Below are 15,735 nucleotides of genomic sequence, written 5' to 3'. Positions count from 1 at the left end.
TCTACTTTATGAACGCATAATGGCCATTAGGGACGATGCGTGGTCTGCCTTTTTTCGGGTGTGGTCTCCATGACTTGACTTGGACCCCAATGCCCAAATGAATCAAATTCTCACCTTATCTCCATGACAGTTTTGGACGCGGTGATACACCCACCTACTTTTGCCTTCCCATGACGGAACTTCGATCTTTTTTGGACGTGGATGGAAAATGTTAACTTACTTAAGTTCTAATTGAAAAAATCTGTGAGTTATTTATCAGTCCCCTTTTATGTTTTTTACCCTTTGTCTTTGTCCTGTCTTCACTTATGTAAGTTTATCACATCATATACACTCTCATTACCTTTTGCTTGTAAAATGTTACAAGTTACAAATTGTTAAACTTCAAATAAAATATGTCTAGAAAAGGGAATAGAGACCGCGCATAAGGGGATGCACTAGAGACAACAATATGGTGCCACAAACCATAGAGGCATGTGATAAAACAAACACAACGTCCGCGGAGCCTCCAAGCCTCCCTACTGGTACATGAACAGCGCTGCAAACGGCACCCTGGGCTGGCACGTCGGTGCAGATTAATATGTGACCGGCAGGAGGCCAAGTAGATGGAAATAGACTAGTCAGCGTTTATGGTAAACGTACCTGTAGTCCGTGTGCCTTAGCACAATGCCGGGAGCAGGGCTGAGCGCAGCGATATGGGTCGGCGTGTCCAGCGTCCAATGTAAAGGTGCGGTAATGACTCAGAGAGTCCAATGTAAAGGTGCGGTAATGACTCAGAGTGCTAAGGCACACGGACTACAGGTACGTTTACCATAAACGCTGACTAGTCTATTTCCATCTACTTGGCCTCCTGCCGGTCACATTAATCTGCACCGACGTGCCAGCCCAGGGTGCCGTTTGCAGCGCTGTTCATGTACCAGTAGGGAGGCTTGGAGCCTCTGCGGACGTTGTGTTTGTTTTATCACATGCCTCTATGGTTTGTGGCACCATATTGTTGTCTCTAGTGCATCCCCTTATGCGCGGTCTCTATTCCCTTTTCTAGACATTTCTTACATCAGGGGTGGCGTCCACCTGTTTTTGAGTCCAGCTGCTGAGGGAAGTATATAGGTTGGCAAGCGCTGGTGTGTCCATTATATAGATTTTTCAAATAAAATATATTGAAACTAAAATGTTGAAATGATGGATACTGTGCAGATTGTAAAAAAACGGGTGCACTGGGCCCGTTTTTCTGACGGACCCATCGAGGCTATGTGCACCTGTTGTGTATGCATCTTCGCAGCGGTTTTCCGCTGGTGGAGATATACAGAGAAATCTGCTTCTATTATGAAATAAAAATTAAAATGACGGTTAGGCTTTAATCTACTATATAATTGTCTAAGGGTCACTTCCGTCTTTCTGTCTGTCCTGTCTTTCTTTCTTTCACGGAAATCCCAAGTCGCTGATTGGTCGCGGCAAAACGGCCACGACCAATCAGCGACGGGCACCGTCCGGCTGCAAAATGGCTGCTCCATACTCCCCTGCCGTCAGTGCCCGCTCCATACTCCCCTCCAGTAATGCACTCCGTTAACCCCTTCATGACCGTGGGATTTTTCGTTTTTCCTTGTTTGTTTTTCACTCCCCTCCTTCCTAGAGCCATAACTTTTTTATTTTTCCGTCAATTTGGCCATGTGAGGGCTTATTTTTTGCGGGACAAGTTGTACTTTTGAACGACATCATTGGTTTTACCATGTCGTGTACTAGAAAATGGGAAAAAAATTCCAAGTGCGGTGAAATTGCAAAAAAAGTGCAATCCCACACTTGTTTTTTGCTTGGCTTTTTTGATAGGTTCACTAAATGCTAAAACTGACCTGCCATTATGATTCTCCAGGTCATTACGAGTTCAAAAACACCTAACATGACTAGGTTATTTTTTACCTAAGTGGTGAAAAAAAATTCCAAGCTTTGCTTAAAAAAAAAAAAAAAAAAAAAAAAATTGTGCCATTTTCCAATACTCGTAGCGTCTCCATTTTTCATGATCTGGGGTCGGTTGAGGGCTTATTTTTTGCGTGCTGAGCTGGCGTTTTTAATGATTCCAATTCGGTGCAGATACGTTCTTTTGATCGCCCGTTATTGCATTTTAATGCAATGTCGCGGCGACCAAAAAAACGCAATTCTGGCGTTTCGATTTTTTTTCTAGTTACGCCGTTTAGCGATCAGGTTAATGCTTTTTTTTTATTGATAGATCGGGCGATTCTGAACATGGCGATACCAAATATGTGTAGATTTGATTTTTTTATTGATTTATTTTGATTGGGGCGAAAGGGGGGTGATTTAAACTTTTATATTTTTTTTATTTTTTTCACATTTTTTTTAACTTTATTTATTTTTTTTAACTTTTGCCATGCTTCAATAGCCTCCATGGGAGGCTAGAAGCTGGCACAGCACGATCGCCTCTGCTACATAGCAGCGATCTGCTGTTCGCTGCTATGTAGTAGAATTGCAGGTGTGCTGTGAGCGCCGACCACAGGGTGGCGCTCACAGCTACCGGCGATCAGTAACCATAGAGGTCTCAAGGACCTCTATGGTTACTGTCCTGACACATCGCCGACCCCCGATCATGTGACGGGGGTCGGCGATGACGTCATTTCCGGCCGCCCGGCCGGATGCGGTAGTTAAATGCCGCTGTCTGCGTTTGACAGCGGCATTTAACTAGTTAATAGCGGCGGGTGAATCGCGATTTCACCCGCCGCTATTGCGGGCACATGTCAGCTGTTCAAAATAGCTGACATGTCCCGGCTTTGATGCGGGCTCACCGCGGAGCCCTGCATCAAAGCAGGGGAGCTGACATCGGATGTACTATCCCGTCCGATGTCAGTATGGGGTTAAAGCTGCTATTAACCCTGTGTGACCAACTTTTCACTATTGATGCTTCCTATGCGGCATCAATAGTAAAAAGATGTTAAAAATAATAATAAAAAGAAAAAATCATTATATACTCACTTTCCCTTGGCCCCCGGATCCGGCCGACGCCTTTCCCGCTCCTTGCGACGCTCCGGTGACCTGTCCATGCTTTGCGGTCTCACGAGATGATTACGTAGAGGTCTTGTGAGACCGCTACGTCATCATCTCGCGAGACCGCAGTGCACTCTTGGGACCGGAGCGTTGCGAGGAGCATCGGTAAACGCCTCGGCTGGATATGTGGGGCCGACGGAGGGTGAGTATATCACTATTTTTTATTTTTATTCTTTTTTTTTTTTTTTTTTAACAGGGATATAGGGCCCATATTGCTATATACTACGTGGGATGTGCTATATACTATGTGGGCTGTGTTAAATACTGCGTGGGCTGTTATATACTACATCTCTGTGCTATATACTACGTGGCTGTGCTATATACTACGTGGCTGTAAACTACATACATATTTTAGAATACCCGATGCGTTAGAATCAGGCCACCATCTAGTTATTAACATAATCCATTATATCAATGTGCAAATGGTACATTGAATCATTTCAGTACTTTTCTGCAACTTTTCATGGCCAAGCGCTGCTTTGTTAGACAGTCTTAATATCTAAGCCTACACCCATCATGTAGGCAAGAACTGGCCCATTTTTACTAATACTATCACCATGATCCCTTTTTTATTTCAAGAATCATTATCCCAATAAAGAGTGAGTGAATCTGTGTGGAAGAAGAAAGACTAGCGTGAGCCGCTGAGCCCAGTGATTGACTGCAGCAGTCAGGTGACTACAGAAAAGTGTCAGACGTTTCTGTGATTTCACATTTATTTATATACTTTAGTTTATCATCTTGGACCTTCATACATTGCACAGATTGTCTCTGGAGCAGCATTGCTGCTATAAGACTAGTATTCCAATAGTTTTTATCTTAAGCAAATGTATGCTTTATATCCCCCACTCCCATTTTGGACAACACCTTTAAGAATAGGAGTCATAATCTTACTCTGTTATTTAGCATCAACACATTTATCAATGCTTCGCATCCGGGAGTATGTTGGAAAAATATTAATATTAAAGCTGTTGTTCGTGTGAATATGGTGTGGAAAAAAAAAAAAAAAGACTTGATGGCTAAATATCACCTTCTACTTCCAGACAAACCAAACAAGAGCAAGGTACACAAAAAGAAATTAGTCTCACAATAGACATTTGCATAGTATGTATTGGGAAAAGCAGCCTTCTGGTTTTATTACCTGCGGTAGAAGTTTTACAAACACGTCTTGTTCCAACTCCAAAACATGGACATGAGGCAGAAACATTTCTGTAATTATTTTAAACAATCCTGAGAGAAGAAAATGAAAAATGACAAAATGGAAATACAATATATCTTTGTAACATAAAAAAAAAAAAATTCTCTTACGGATCTTTTCATTCCAGTTTTCTGAACACTGAAACCTGGAGTATAAATAGTTAAGGAATCGGTGAATACAATAACTGTGGGGCCATCAAACTGTTTATAAGGAGGGCAGTGGAGCCATGATACCCATATACAGGGGTATTGTGGGGCCACCATAATGTTGGTAAAGAGGGCTGTGGAGCAGTGATACTAATATATACAGTTAGGTCCATATATATTTGGACAGAGACAAAATTTTTCTAATTTTGGTTATAGACATTACCACAATGAATTTTGAACAAAACAATTCAGATGCAGTTGAATTTCAGACTTTCAGCTTTCATTTGAGGGTATCGACATTAAAATTGGATGAAGGGTTTAGGAGTTTCAGCTCCTTAACATGTGCCACTGTTTTTAAAAGGGACCAAAAGTAATTGGACAGATTCAATAATTTTAAATAAAATGTTCATTTTTAGTACTTGGTTGAAAACCCTTTGTTGGCAATGACTGCCTGAAGTCTTGAACTCATGGACATCACCAGACGCTGTGTTGCCTCCTTTTTGATGCTCTGCCAGGCCTTCACTGCGGTGGTATTCAGTTGCTGTTTGTTTGTGGGCCTTTAGTCTTTAACAAGTGAAAGTGAAATGCATGCTCAATTGGGTTGAGATCAGGTGACTGACTTGGCCATTCAAGAATATTCCACTTCTATGCTTTAATAATCTCCTGGGTTGCTTTGGCTTTAGGTTTTGGATCATTGCCCATCTGTAGTATGAAACGACGACCAATCAGTTTTGCTGCATTTGGCTGGATCTGAGCACACAGTATGTATCTGAATACCTCAGAATTCATTCCGCTGCTTCTGTCCCGTTGTCACATCATCAATAAACACTAGTGACCCAGTGCCACTAGCAGCCATGCATGCCCAAGCCATCACACTGCCTCCGCCGAGTTTTACAGATGATGTGGTATGCTTTGGATCATGAGCTGTACCATGCCTTCGCCATACTTTTCTCTTTCCATCATTCTGGTAGAGGTTGATCTTGGTTTCATCTGTCCAAAGAATGTACTAAGGCTACGTTCACATTTGCGGTGTGCGCCGCAGCGTCGCCGCCGCAACGCACAGCGCAAATGTGAACACATGCACAACGCTGCTTTTTGCGCCGCATGCGTCCTTTTTTCCATTGATTTTGGACGCAGCAAAAATGCAACTTGCTGCGTCCTCTGCGCCCCGACGCGGGCGCCGCAGGGACGCATGCGGCGCAAAAAGCAAGTGCACCGCATGTCCATGCGCCCCCATGTTAAATATAGGGGCGCATGATGCATGCGGCGCCGCTGCGGCGCCCGACGCTGCGGCGCTAGCCGCAAATGTGAACGTAGCCTTACAGAACGGTGCTGGCTTTTTTAGATGTTTTTTAGCAAAGTCCAGTCTAGCCTTTTTATTCTTGACTAGATGGTGGCCCGATTCTAACGCATCGGGTATTCTAGAATCTGTATGTAGTTTATTTATGAAGTTTTCAGAATAATGCAATTTACACACAGGATTCGGCCGACTGGCCGCGACCAATTAGCGAAGCATGGTTCAAATTGCCACGCAGTATATTGCCCAGCCACGTAGTATATTGCACAGCCACGTAGAATATAGCACAGCCACGTAGTATATAGCACAGAGACATAGTATATAACACTGCCCATGCAGTATATAACAGGCCACGTAGTATATAGCACAGCGATGTACTATATTGCCCAGCCACATAATATATACCACAGCCACGTAGTATATAGCACAGCCACGTAGTATATAACACAGCCCATGCAGTATATAACAGGCCACGTAGTATATAGCACAGCCGCGTAGTATATAGCACAGTGGTGTAGTATATAGCACATACACTGTGTTCCAAATTATTATGCACAAAGAGTTTAGGAGTGATAAGGTTAGAATTTTTTTTGTTTGTCATTTAAACTCATTGATGGTGATGTGTGTCAGGGCTCTTTAGATCACTGAAAGCAATTGCAGATACCTGTGCAAATTAGTTTGGCAGGTATGTCCAAATAAAGGCAAGACTACTTATGAAGGCAGTTCCACATTATTAAGCAGCCTACATTTTTTGCCAAAATGGGAAAGAAAAAGGATGTGTCGGCTGCTGAGAAGCAACAAATTGTGGAGTATTTAGGTCAAAGCATGACTACAATCAACATTGCCAAGACACTTCATCGTGATCATCGCACAATCAAGAAGTATGTAGCCGATTCCCAGCACACACGTGTGCGTGCTGATAAGGAAAAATTGAGGACTCTTTCCAACAGGCAATTGCATAAGATTAAAAGAGCAGCTGCAAAAATGCCTTGTCATAGCAGCAGACAAGTTTTTTAAGCTGCTGGTGCCTCCAACTTCCCCAGAACAAGATGCAGGATCCTTCAGAGGTTTGCAGCTGTGCGTAAGCCATCCTGTCGACTACCTCTATCCACTGCACACAAGCAGAAATGGCTCCAGTGGGCCAAACAATACATGAAGACTGACTTCCAAACTGTTTTGTTCACCGATGAGTGCCGTGCAACGCTCGATGGTCCAGATGGATGGAGTGGAGGATGGCTGGTTGATGGACACCCCATGAACACACGGCTAAGGCGCCAACAAGGAGGAGGTGGAGTAATGTTTTGAGCTGGAATCATGGGGAGAGAGATTGTCGGCCCCTTTATGATCCCTGAAGGGGTAAAGATGAACTCCATAATCTATGTGGAGTTTCTAAAACAACACTTCCTGCCATGGTTCAAGAGGAAGAACTTTCCGCAGCAAGATCATTTTCATGCATGATAATGCACCGTCTCATGCTGCAAAAAACACATCTGCATCTCTGGCTGCTATGGGCATAAAAGAGGACAAACTTATGGTGTGGCCACCATCTTCCTCTGACCTCAACCCTATTGAGAACATCTGGAGCATCATCAAAAGGAGTGTCTATGATGGCAGGAGGCAGTTCACATCTAAGCAACAGCTCTGGGAGGGTATTCTGTCCACATGCAAAACAATTGAAGCAGAAACCATCCAAAAACTGACAAATTCAATGGACGAGAGAGTTCAGAAGCTAATTTCGAATATGGGGACCTATGTGCAAATGTTACATCACCTAGAATAAAGATTTCACTTGAAAACTGTTTGATTTCATTTTGTAATAAGCTGATAATGCTTATAATTTCACAATTGACCATTTTTTTGTTCAAAATAAAAGAAAAAAAAAAGGTTGAAAACTCTGCTGTGCATAATAATTTGGAACATGCATTTTGAGTGTTTATTATTTTTTTTTAAAAAGATACTGTTTTCATAGGCAGTTTGTTCCAAAACATTGCAATTATACTAGAATAGTAGACGACTGGAAAATAACAATGACTGCAATTCAGATGGGTAATTTAGAGAAAATATAAGGAAATATTTGCATAATAATTTGGAACACAGTGTAGTATATAGCACAGACACGTAGTATATTGCCCATCCACGTAGCATATTGCACAGCCACGTAATATATTGCACAGCCACGTAGAATATAGCACAGAGATGTAGTATCTAACACAGCTCATGTAGTATATAGCAATGTGGGTACCATATCCCTGTTAAAAAAAAGAATTAAAATAAAAAATAGTTATATACTCACCCTCTGTCGGCCCCCCAGATCCAGCCGAAGCGTTTACCAATGCTCCTCGCGACGCTCCGGTCCCAAGAGTGCATTTCGGTCTCGCGAGATGACGACGTAGCGGTCTCACGAGACCGCTACGTCATCATCTCGTGAGACCGCAATGCATGGACAGGTCACCGGAGCAGGAAATGGGGTGTGGAGGGCACCACTGTATAACATAAGTAATAATATTAAGAATGGGGTTCACCTATGGGCAACATGAATTGAGAACATGCGAAACACAAGAAAAAAGCATGCCCATATATTTAGGGAACACCCAGACAGATTAATCACTCAGTTTATTACAGAAAAAATACAACACAATTGTTAACACTAAGGACACAACATTTAAAACAATTTATGAAAATCCAGAAAGGCCATGCCCAATAATATGGAACATGGACACCCCATAACTACCTAGATATGCTCAATATTGTAAACATGGACTAAGCAAAAAGCATTATACTGTCATATAAAAAAATATATAAATACGAGCAATCCCATCTATTCACAGTACCATATAAATTGTGTGGTGGAACAGAAAAAGATGTTTTCAATAGATGCCCATGCAAAGATATATGCACATACATACACATATATCATCAGGTCTGGAAAGCGATAAAGACCATGACCGGGTAAGTGAGTAATATAGTATGAATGGAAGATAAAGAGGAGAAAAATCCCAAAATCCTAACATACAACCATCCAAACAAACCCAGCTGGATACACCTAGTAAGGTGTCCTGGTCATTGACAAAAATACAAAGTATAGCATGGTCAAAAAACATCCATCCCTGTTGATATACAACCTGTTATCCACCAAAAGGTAAGGAAAAGGGACAGCCAGAGCTCAGACCCCGCAATAAGCCATATGAGCAAGGGGTAGTAGCGGGAGAACTCCACGCGTATCGCCACTAAGAATGTGGCTTCTTCAGGGGAGCAAGTTTACGTCACCGGTGCGTCGCGAGGAGCGGGAAAGGCCTTCGCTGGATGCGGGGGGGCCAACGGAAGGCGAGTATATAATGATTTGTTTTTACTTTTTTTTTAACAGATCTTTTTACTATTGATGCTGCATAGGCAGCATCAATAGTAAAAAGTTGGTCACACAGGGTTAATAGCAGCGTTAACACCGCCGTTAACCCTTTGTGAATACTGACTGCGGGGAGTAAGGAGCGGCCATTTTGCCGCCAGACTGTGCCCGTTGCTGATTGGTCATTGCCTTTTTGCCGCGACCAATCAGCGACTTGGGATTTCCGGACAGACAGAAAGACGGAAGCGACCCTTAGACAATTATATAGTAGATGCTTATGAGTGGCTTGCACCGTGCGGTGAACCCTCTGTATTTACTTTCATGCAGTCTTCTCTTTATGATAGATTTGGATATTGATACACCTACCTCCTGGAGAGTGTTGTTCACTTGGTTGGCTGCTGTGAAGGGGTTTCTCTTCACCATGGAGATTATTCTGCGATCATCCACCACTGTTGTCATCCGTGGGCGCCCAGGTATTTTTGCATTGATGAGTTCACCAGTGCTTGCTTTCTTTCTTAGGATGCACCAACCTGTAGATTTTGCCACTCCTAATATTGTAGCAATTTCTCGGATGGTTTTTTTCTGTTTTCGCAGCTTAAGGATGGCTTGTTTCACCTGCATGGAGAGCTCCTTTGACCGCATGTTTACTTCACAGCAAAACCTTCCAAATGCAAGCACCACACCTTAACTCCAGGCCTTTTATCTGCTTGAGAATGACATAACGAAGGGATTGCCCACACCTGTCCATGAAATAACCTTGGAGTCAATTGTCCAATTACTTTTGGTCCCTTTAAAAACAGGGTGGCACATGTTCAGGAGCTGAAACTCCTAAACCGTTCAACCAATTTTAATGTGGCTACCCTCAAATGAAAGCTGAAAGTCTGAATTTCAACTGCATCTGAATTGTTTTGTTCAAAATTCATTGTGGTAATGTATATAACCAAAATTAGAAAAATGTTGTCTCTGTCCAAATATATATGGACCTAACTGTATACATACAGTACAGACCAAAAGTTTGGACACACCTTCTCATTTAAAGATTTTTCAGTATTTTCATGGCTATGAAAATTGTACATTCACACTGAAGGCATCAAAACTATGAATTAACACATGTGGAATTATATACTTAACAAAAAAGTGTGACACAACTGAAAATATGACTTAGCTATTCTAGGTTCTTCAAAGTAGCCACCTCTTGCTTTGATGACTGCTTTGCACACTCTTGGCATTCTCTTGATGAGCTTCAAGAGGTAGTCACCGGAAAAGGTTTTCACTTCACAGGTGTGCCCTGTCAGATTTAATAAGTGGGATTTCTTGCCTTATAAATGGGGTTGGGACTATCAGTTGTGTTGAGCAGAAGTCTGGTGGATACACAGCTGATAGTCCTACCGAATAGACTGTTAGAATTTGTATTATGGCAAGGAAAAAGCAGCTAAGTAAAGAAAAACGAGTGGCCATCATTACTTTAAGAAATGAAGGTCAGTCAGTCCGAAAAATTGGAAAACTTTGAAAGTGTCCCCAAGTGCAGTGGCAAAACCATCAAGCGCTACAAAGAAACTGGCTCACATGAGGACCGCCCCAGGAAAGGAAGACCAAGAGTCACCTATACTTCTGAGGATAAGTTTATCCGAGTCACCAGCCTCAGAAATCGCAGGTTAACAGCAGCTCAGATTAGAGACCAGGTCAATGCCACACAGAGTTCTAGCAGCAGACACATCTCTACAACTGTTAAGAGACTTTGTGCAGCAGGCCTTCATGGTAAAATAGCTGCTAGGAAACCACTGCTAAGGACAGGCAACAAGCAGAAGAGACTTGTTTGGGCTAAAGAACACAAGGAATGGACATTAGACCAGTGGAAATCTGTGCTTTGGTCTGATGAGTCCAAATTTGAGATCTTTGATTCCAACCACCGTGTCATTGTGCGATGCAGAAGAGGTGAACGGATGGACTCTACATGCCTGATTCCCACTGTGAAGCATGGAGGAGGAGGTGTGATGGTGTGTGGGTGCTTTGCTGGTGACACTGTTGGGGATTTATTCAAAATTGAAGGCATACTGAACCAGCATGGCTACCACAGCATCTTGAAAGCGGCATGCTATTCTATCCATTTTGCGTTTAGTTGGACCATCATTTATTTTTCAACAGGACAATGACCCAAAGCACACCTCCAGGCTGTGTAAGGGTTATTTGACCAAGAAGGAGAGTGATGTGGTGCTACGCCAGATGACCTGGCCTCCACAGTCACCAGACCTGAACCCAATCGAGATGGTTTGGGGTGAGCTGGACCGCATAGTGAAGGCAAAAGGGCCAACAAGAGCTAAGAATCTCTGGGAACTCCTTCAAGATTGTTGGAAGACCATTCCCGGTGACTACCTCTTGAAGCTCATCAAGATAATGCCAAGAGTGTGCAAAGCAGTCATCAAAGCAAAAGGTGGCTACTTTGAAGAACCTGGAATAGCTAAGTCATATTTTCAGTTGTTTCACACTTTTTTGTTAAGTATATAATTCCCTTGCACCTATCTTAAGGCGTCATGTCCGTCCATTCAGTGAACCCGTAGAAGCACCTGGTAGGTGCGAAACGGCCGTCGTTCGGCTCTCACAAATCCTGTAATATACACCCCCGTGCCGTGAAGATGGACTTCTAATAAAGTTACCTGCAAAGAGATCGGTGAGTGCGGCCTTCATTTCTTCTTCTGTTATATCGTTATAATTCCACATGTGTTAATTCATAGATTTGATGCCTTCAGTGTGAATGTACAATTTTCATAGTCATGAAAATACAGAAAAATCTTTAAATGAAAAGGTGTGTCCAAACTTTTGGTCTGTACTGTGTGTGTGTATGTATATATGTGGCCGCGAATTCGCCCCTCCCTAGTTCCGTCCAGTCAGTGCCCGCTCCATACTCCCCTCCAGTCAGCACACAGGGTTAATGGCAGCGTTAACGGACCGCGTTATGCCACGGTGTAACGCACTCCGTTAATGCTGCTATTAACCTTGTGTGACCAACTTTTTACTATTGATGCTGCCTATGCAGCATCAATAGTAAAAAGATCTAATGTTAAAAATAATTTAAAAAAATTAAAAAATCGTGCTATTATCACCTTCCGTCGTCCATCGAAGCGCGCGAGGCTACCGCCAGCTTCCGTTCCCGGCAAAGCATTGCGAAATTACCCAGATGACTTAGCAGTCTCACGAGACCGCCACGCCGGAGGGTGAGTATATAACTATTTTTTATTTTCATTCTTTTTTTTTTTTTAACAGGAATATGGTGCCCACACTGCTAAATAGTATGTGGGCAGTGTTCTATACTGCGTGGGCAGTGTTCTATACTGCGTGGGCAGTGTTCTATACTGCGTGGGCAGTGTTCTATACTGCGTGGGCAGTGTTCTATACTGCGTGGGCAGTGTTCTATACTGCGTGGGCAGTGTTCTATACTGCGTGGGCAGTGTTCTATACTGCGTGGGCAGTGTTCTATACTGCGTGGGCAGTGTTCTATACTGCGTGGGCAGTGTTCTATACTGCGTGGGCAGTGTTCTATACTGCGTGGGCAGTGTTCTATACTGCGTGGGCAGTGTTCTATACTGCGTGGGCAGTGTTCTATACTGCGTGGGCAGTGTTCTATACTGCGTGGGCAGTGTTCTATACTGCGTGGGCAGTGTTCTATACTGCGTGGGCAGTGTTCTATACTGCGTGGGCAGTGTTCTATACTGCGTGGGCAGTGTTCTATACTGCGTGGGCAGTGTTCTATACTGCGTGGGCAGTGTTCTATACTGCGTGGGCAGTGTTCTATACTGCGTGGGCAGTGTTCTATACTGCGTGGGCAGTGTTCTATACTGCGTGGGCAGTGTTCTATACTGCGTGGGCAGTGTTCTATACTGCGTGGGCAGTGTTCTATACTGCGTGGGCAGTGTTCTATACTGCGTGGGCAGTGTTCTATACTGCGTGGGCAGTGTTCTATACTGCGTGGGCAGTGTTCTATACTGCGTGGGCAGTGTTCTATACTGCGTGGGCAGTGTTCTATACTGCGTGGGCAGTGTTCTATACTGCGTGGGCAGTGTTCTATACTGCGTGGGCAGTGTTCTATACTGCGTGGGCAGTGTTCTATACTGCGTGGGCAGTGTTCTATACTGCGTGGGCAGTGTTCTATACTGCGTGGGCAGTGTTCTATACTGCGTGGGCAGTGTTCTATACTGCGTGGGCAGTGTTCTATACTGCGTGGGCAGTGTTCTATACTGCGTGGGCAGTGTTCTATACTGCGTGGGCAGTGTTCTATACTGCGTGGGCAGTGTTCTATACTGCGTGGGCAGTGTTCTATACTGCGTGGGCAGTGTTCTATACTGCGTGGGCAGTGTTCTATACTGCGTGGGCAGTGTTCTATACTGCGTGGGCAGTGTTCTATACTGCGTGGGCAGTGTTCTATACTGCGTGGGCAGTGTTCTATACTGCGTGGGCAGTGTTCTATACTGCGTGGGCAGTGTTCTATACTGCGTGGGCAGTGTTCTATACTGCGTGGGCAGTGTTCTATACTGCGTGGGCAGTGTTCTATACTGCGTGGGCAGTGTTCTATACTGCGTGGGCAGTGTTCTATACTGCGTGGGCAGTGTTCTATACTGCGTGGGCAGTGTTCTATACTGCGTGGGCAGTGTTCTATACTGCGTGGGCAGTGTTCTATACTGCGTGGGCAGTGTTCTATACTGCGTGGGCAGTGTTCTATACTGCGTGGGCAGTGTTCTATACTGCGTGGGCAGTGTTCTATACTGCGTGGGCAGTGTTCTATACTGCGTGGGCAGTGTTCTATACTGCGTGGGCAGTGTTCTATACTGCGTGGGCAGTGTTCTATACTGCGTGGGCAGTGTTCTATACTGCGTGGGCAGTGTTCTATACTGCGTGGGCAGTGTTCTATACTGCGTGGGCAGTGTTCTATACTGCGTGGGCAGTGTTCTATACTGCGTGGGCAGTGTTCTATACTGCGTGGGCAGTGTTCTATACTGCGTGGGCAGTGTTCTATACTGCGTGGGCAGTGTTCTATACTGCGTGGGCAGTGTTCTATACTGCGTGGGCAGTGTTCTATACTGCGTGGGCAGTGTTCTATACTGCGTGGGCAGTGTTCTATACTGCGTGGGCAGTGTTCTATACTGCGTGGGCAGTGTTCTATACTGCGTGGGCAGTGTTCTATACTGCGTGGGCAGTGTTCTATACTGCGTGGGCAGTGTTCTATACTGCGTGGGCAGTGTTCTATACTGCGTGGGCAGTGTTCTATACTGCGTGGGCAGTGTTCTATACTGCGTGGGCAGTGTTCTATACTGCGTGGGCAGTGTTCTATACTGCGTGGGCAGTGTTCTATACTGCGTGGGCAGTGTTCTATACTGCGTGGGCAGTGTTCTATACTGCGTGGGCAGTGTTCTATACTGCGTGGGCAGTGTTCTATACTGCGTGGGCAGTGTTCTATACTGCGTGGGCAGTGTTCTATACTGCGTGGGCAGTGTTCTATACTGCGTGGGCAGTGTTCTATACTGCGGGGGCAGTGTTCTATACTGCGGGGGCAGTGTTCTATACTGCGGGGGCAGTGTTCTATACTGCGGGGGCAGTGTTCTATACTGCGGGGGCAGTGTTCTATACTGCGGGGGCAGTGTTCTATACTGCGGGGGCAGTGTTCTATACTGCGGGGGCAGTGTTCTATACTGCGGGGGCAGTGTTCTATACTGCGGGGGCAGTGTTCTATACTGCGGGGGCAGTGTTCTATACTGCGTGGGCAGTGTTCTATACTGCGTGGGCAGTGTTCTATACTGCGTGGGCAGTGTTCTATACTGCGTGGGCAGTGTTCTATACTGCGTGGGCAGTGTTCTATACTGCGTGGGCAGTGTTCTATACTGCGTGGGCAGTGTTCTATACTGCGTGGGCAGTGTTCTATACTGCGTGGGCAGTGTTCTATACTGCGTGGGCAGTGTTCTATACTGCTATATACTGCCAAGGAGAAGTGAACTTTGCAAATTTGAACCACTGAAATTTGTTCCTTTTGGCATAAGGATTCACAATATAAAATATGTTGACATTAAATTTAAGCTCAAGCCATGTGAATTATCCCATTAAAAATTAAAGTGTAAAAAAAAAAAAAAAAAAAAAAAAAAACCACACATTTTGGTATTGCCGCGTTCAGAGACGCCCGATCTATCAAAAAATAAAATCAATTAATCTGATCGGTAAATGGTATAACAAACCATACATAACGCGGGATATGCATGACGATAAATACTAAACAAACATTTAAAACGGCAATATGATGTGCAATGGAGCAACCAGTAAATGATAACTAATCTTAAAAGAAGGAAATTATAAAATATCTATGACCAAAAAGGAACAAAATTAGGAGGTAAGACCTTCAAAAACTTGCTACTTAATTTTTACCATGCATTTCCTTGGCACCCTAATATACCGTATATATATTCCTTTGCACACAAACTGGGCATCTTAATACAATGCCATTTACTTGACTGACTTAGATGGAGCAGCTACATAGAGTTAACTTTGGCCATGCTGCTCTTCATAAATTATTGATTCACTGCTCCACTTTGTAGCCTGGAAAGCGGAGGACAAAAGTGGTTATAAAGAGATTCCTTACTCCACTCAGGTTCCCGGTCATCTGAAAGCAGACTTGTTCCATTGCAGAAGAATAATGCAACAACACTGAAAGATGCTGAAGAGTAGG

At 44.0% G+C, this 15,735-nt stretch overlaps 1 protein-coding gene across 2 annotated transcripts in view; it reads right to left on the bottom strand.

Annotated features, from left to right (window-relative positions):
• FIRRM (FIGNL1 interacting regulator of recombination and mitosis) overlaps window positions 1-15,735 on the bottom strand; it is a 983,706-nt gene that overhangs the window by 940,898 nt on the left and 27,073 nt on the right. For both annotated transcript variants that reach the window (XM_077276297.1, XM_077276298.1), the window contains exons 2-3: window positions 4,354-4,393; window positions 4,187-4,275 (exon numbers count right to left, since the gene is read on the bottom strand). In XM_077276297.1, coding sequence (XP_077132412.1) covers window positions 4,187-4,275; window positions 4,354-4,393 — 129 coding nt within the window. The remainder of the gene's footprint in view (window positions 1-4,186; window positions 4,276-4,353; window positions 4,394-15,735) is intronic.

The sequence above is a fragment of the Ranitomeya variabilis genome, chromosome 8 (genome assembly GCF_051348905.1).
Source record: "Ranitomeya variabilis isolate aRanVar5 chromosome 8, aRanVar5.hap1, whole genome shotgun sequence".
In the NCBI taxonomy this organism is placed as follows: Eukaryota; Metazoa; Chordata; class Amphibia; order Anura; family Dendrobatidae; genus Ranitomeya; species Ranitomeya variabilis.
This window is presented reverse-complemented; position numbering and strand designations above follow the sequence as displayed.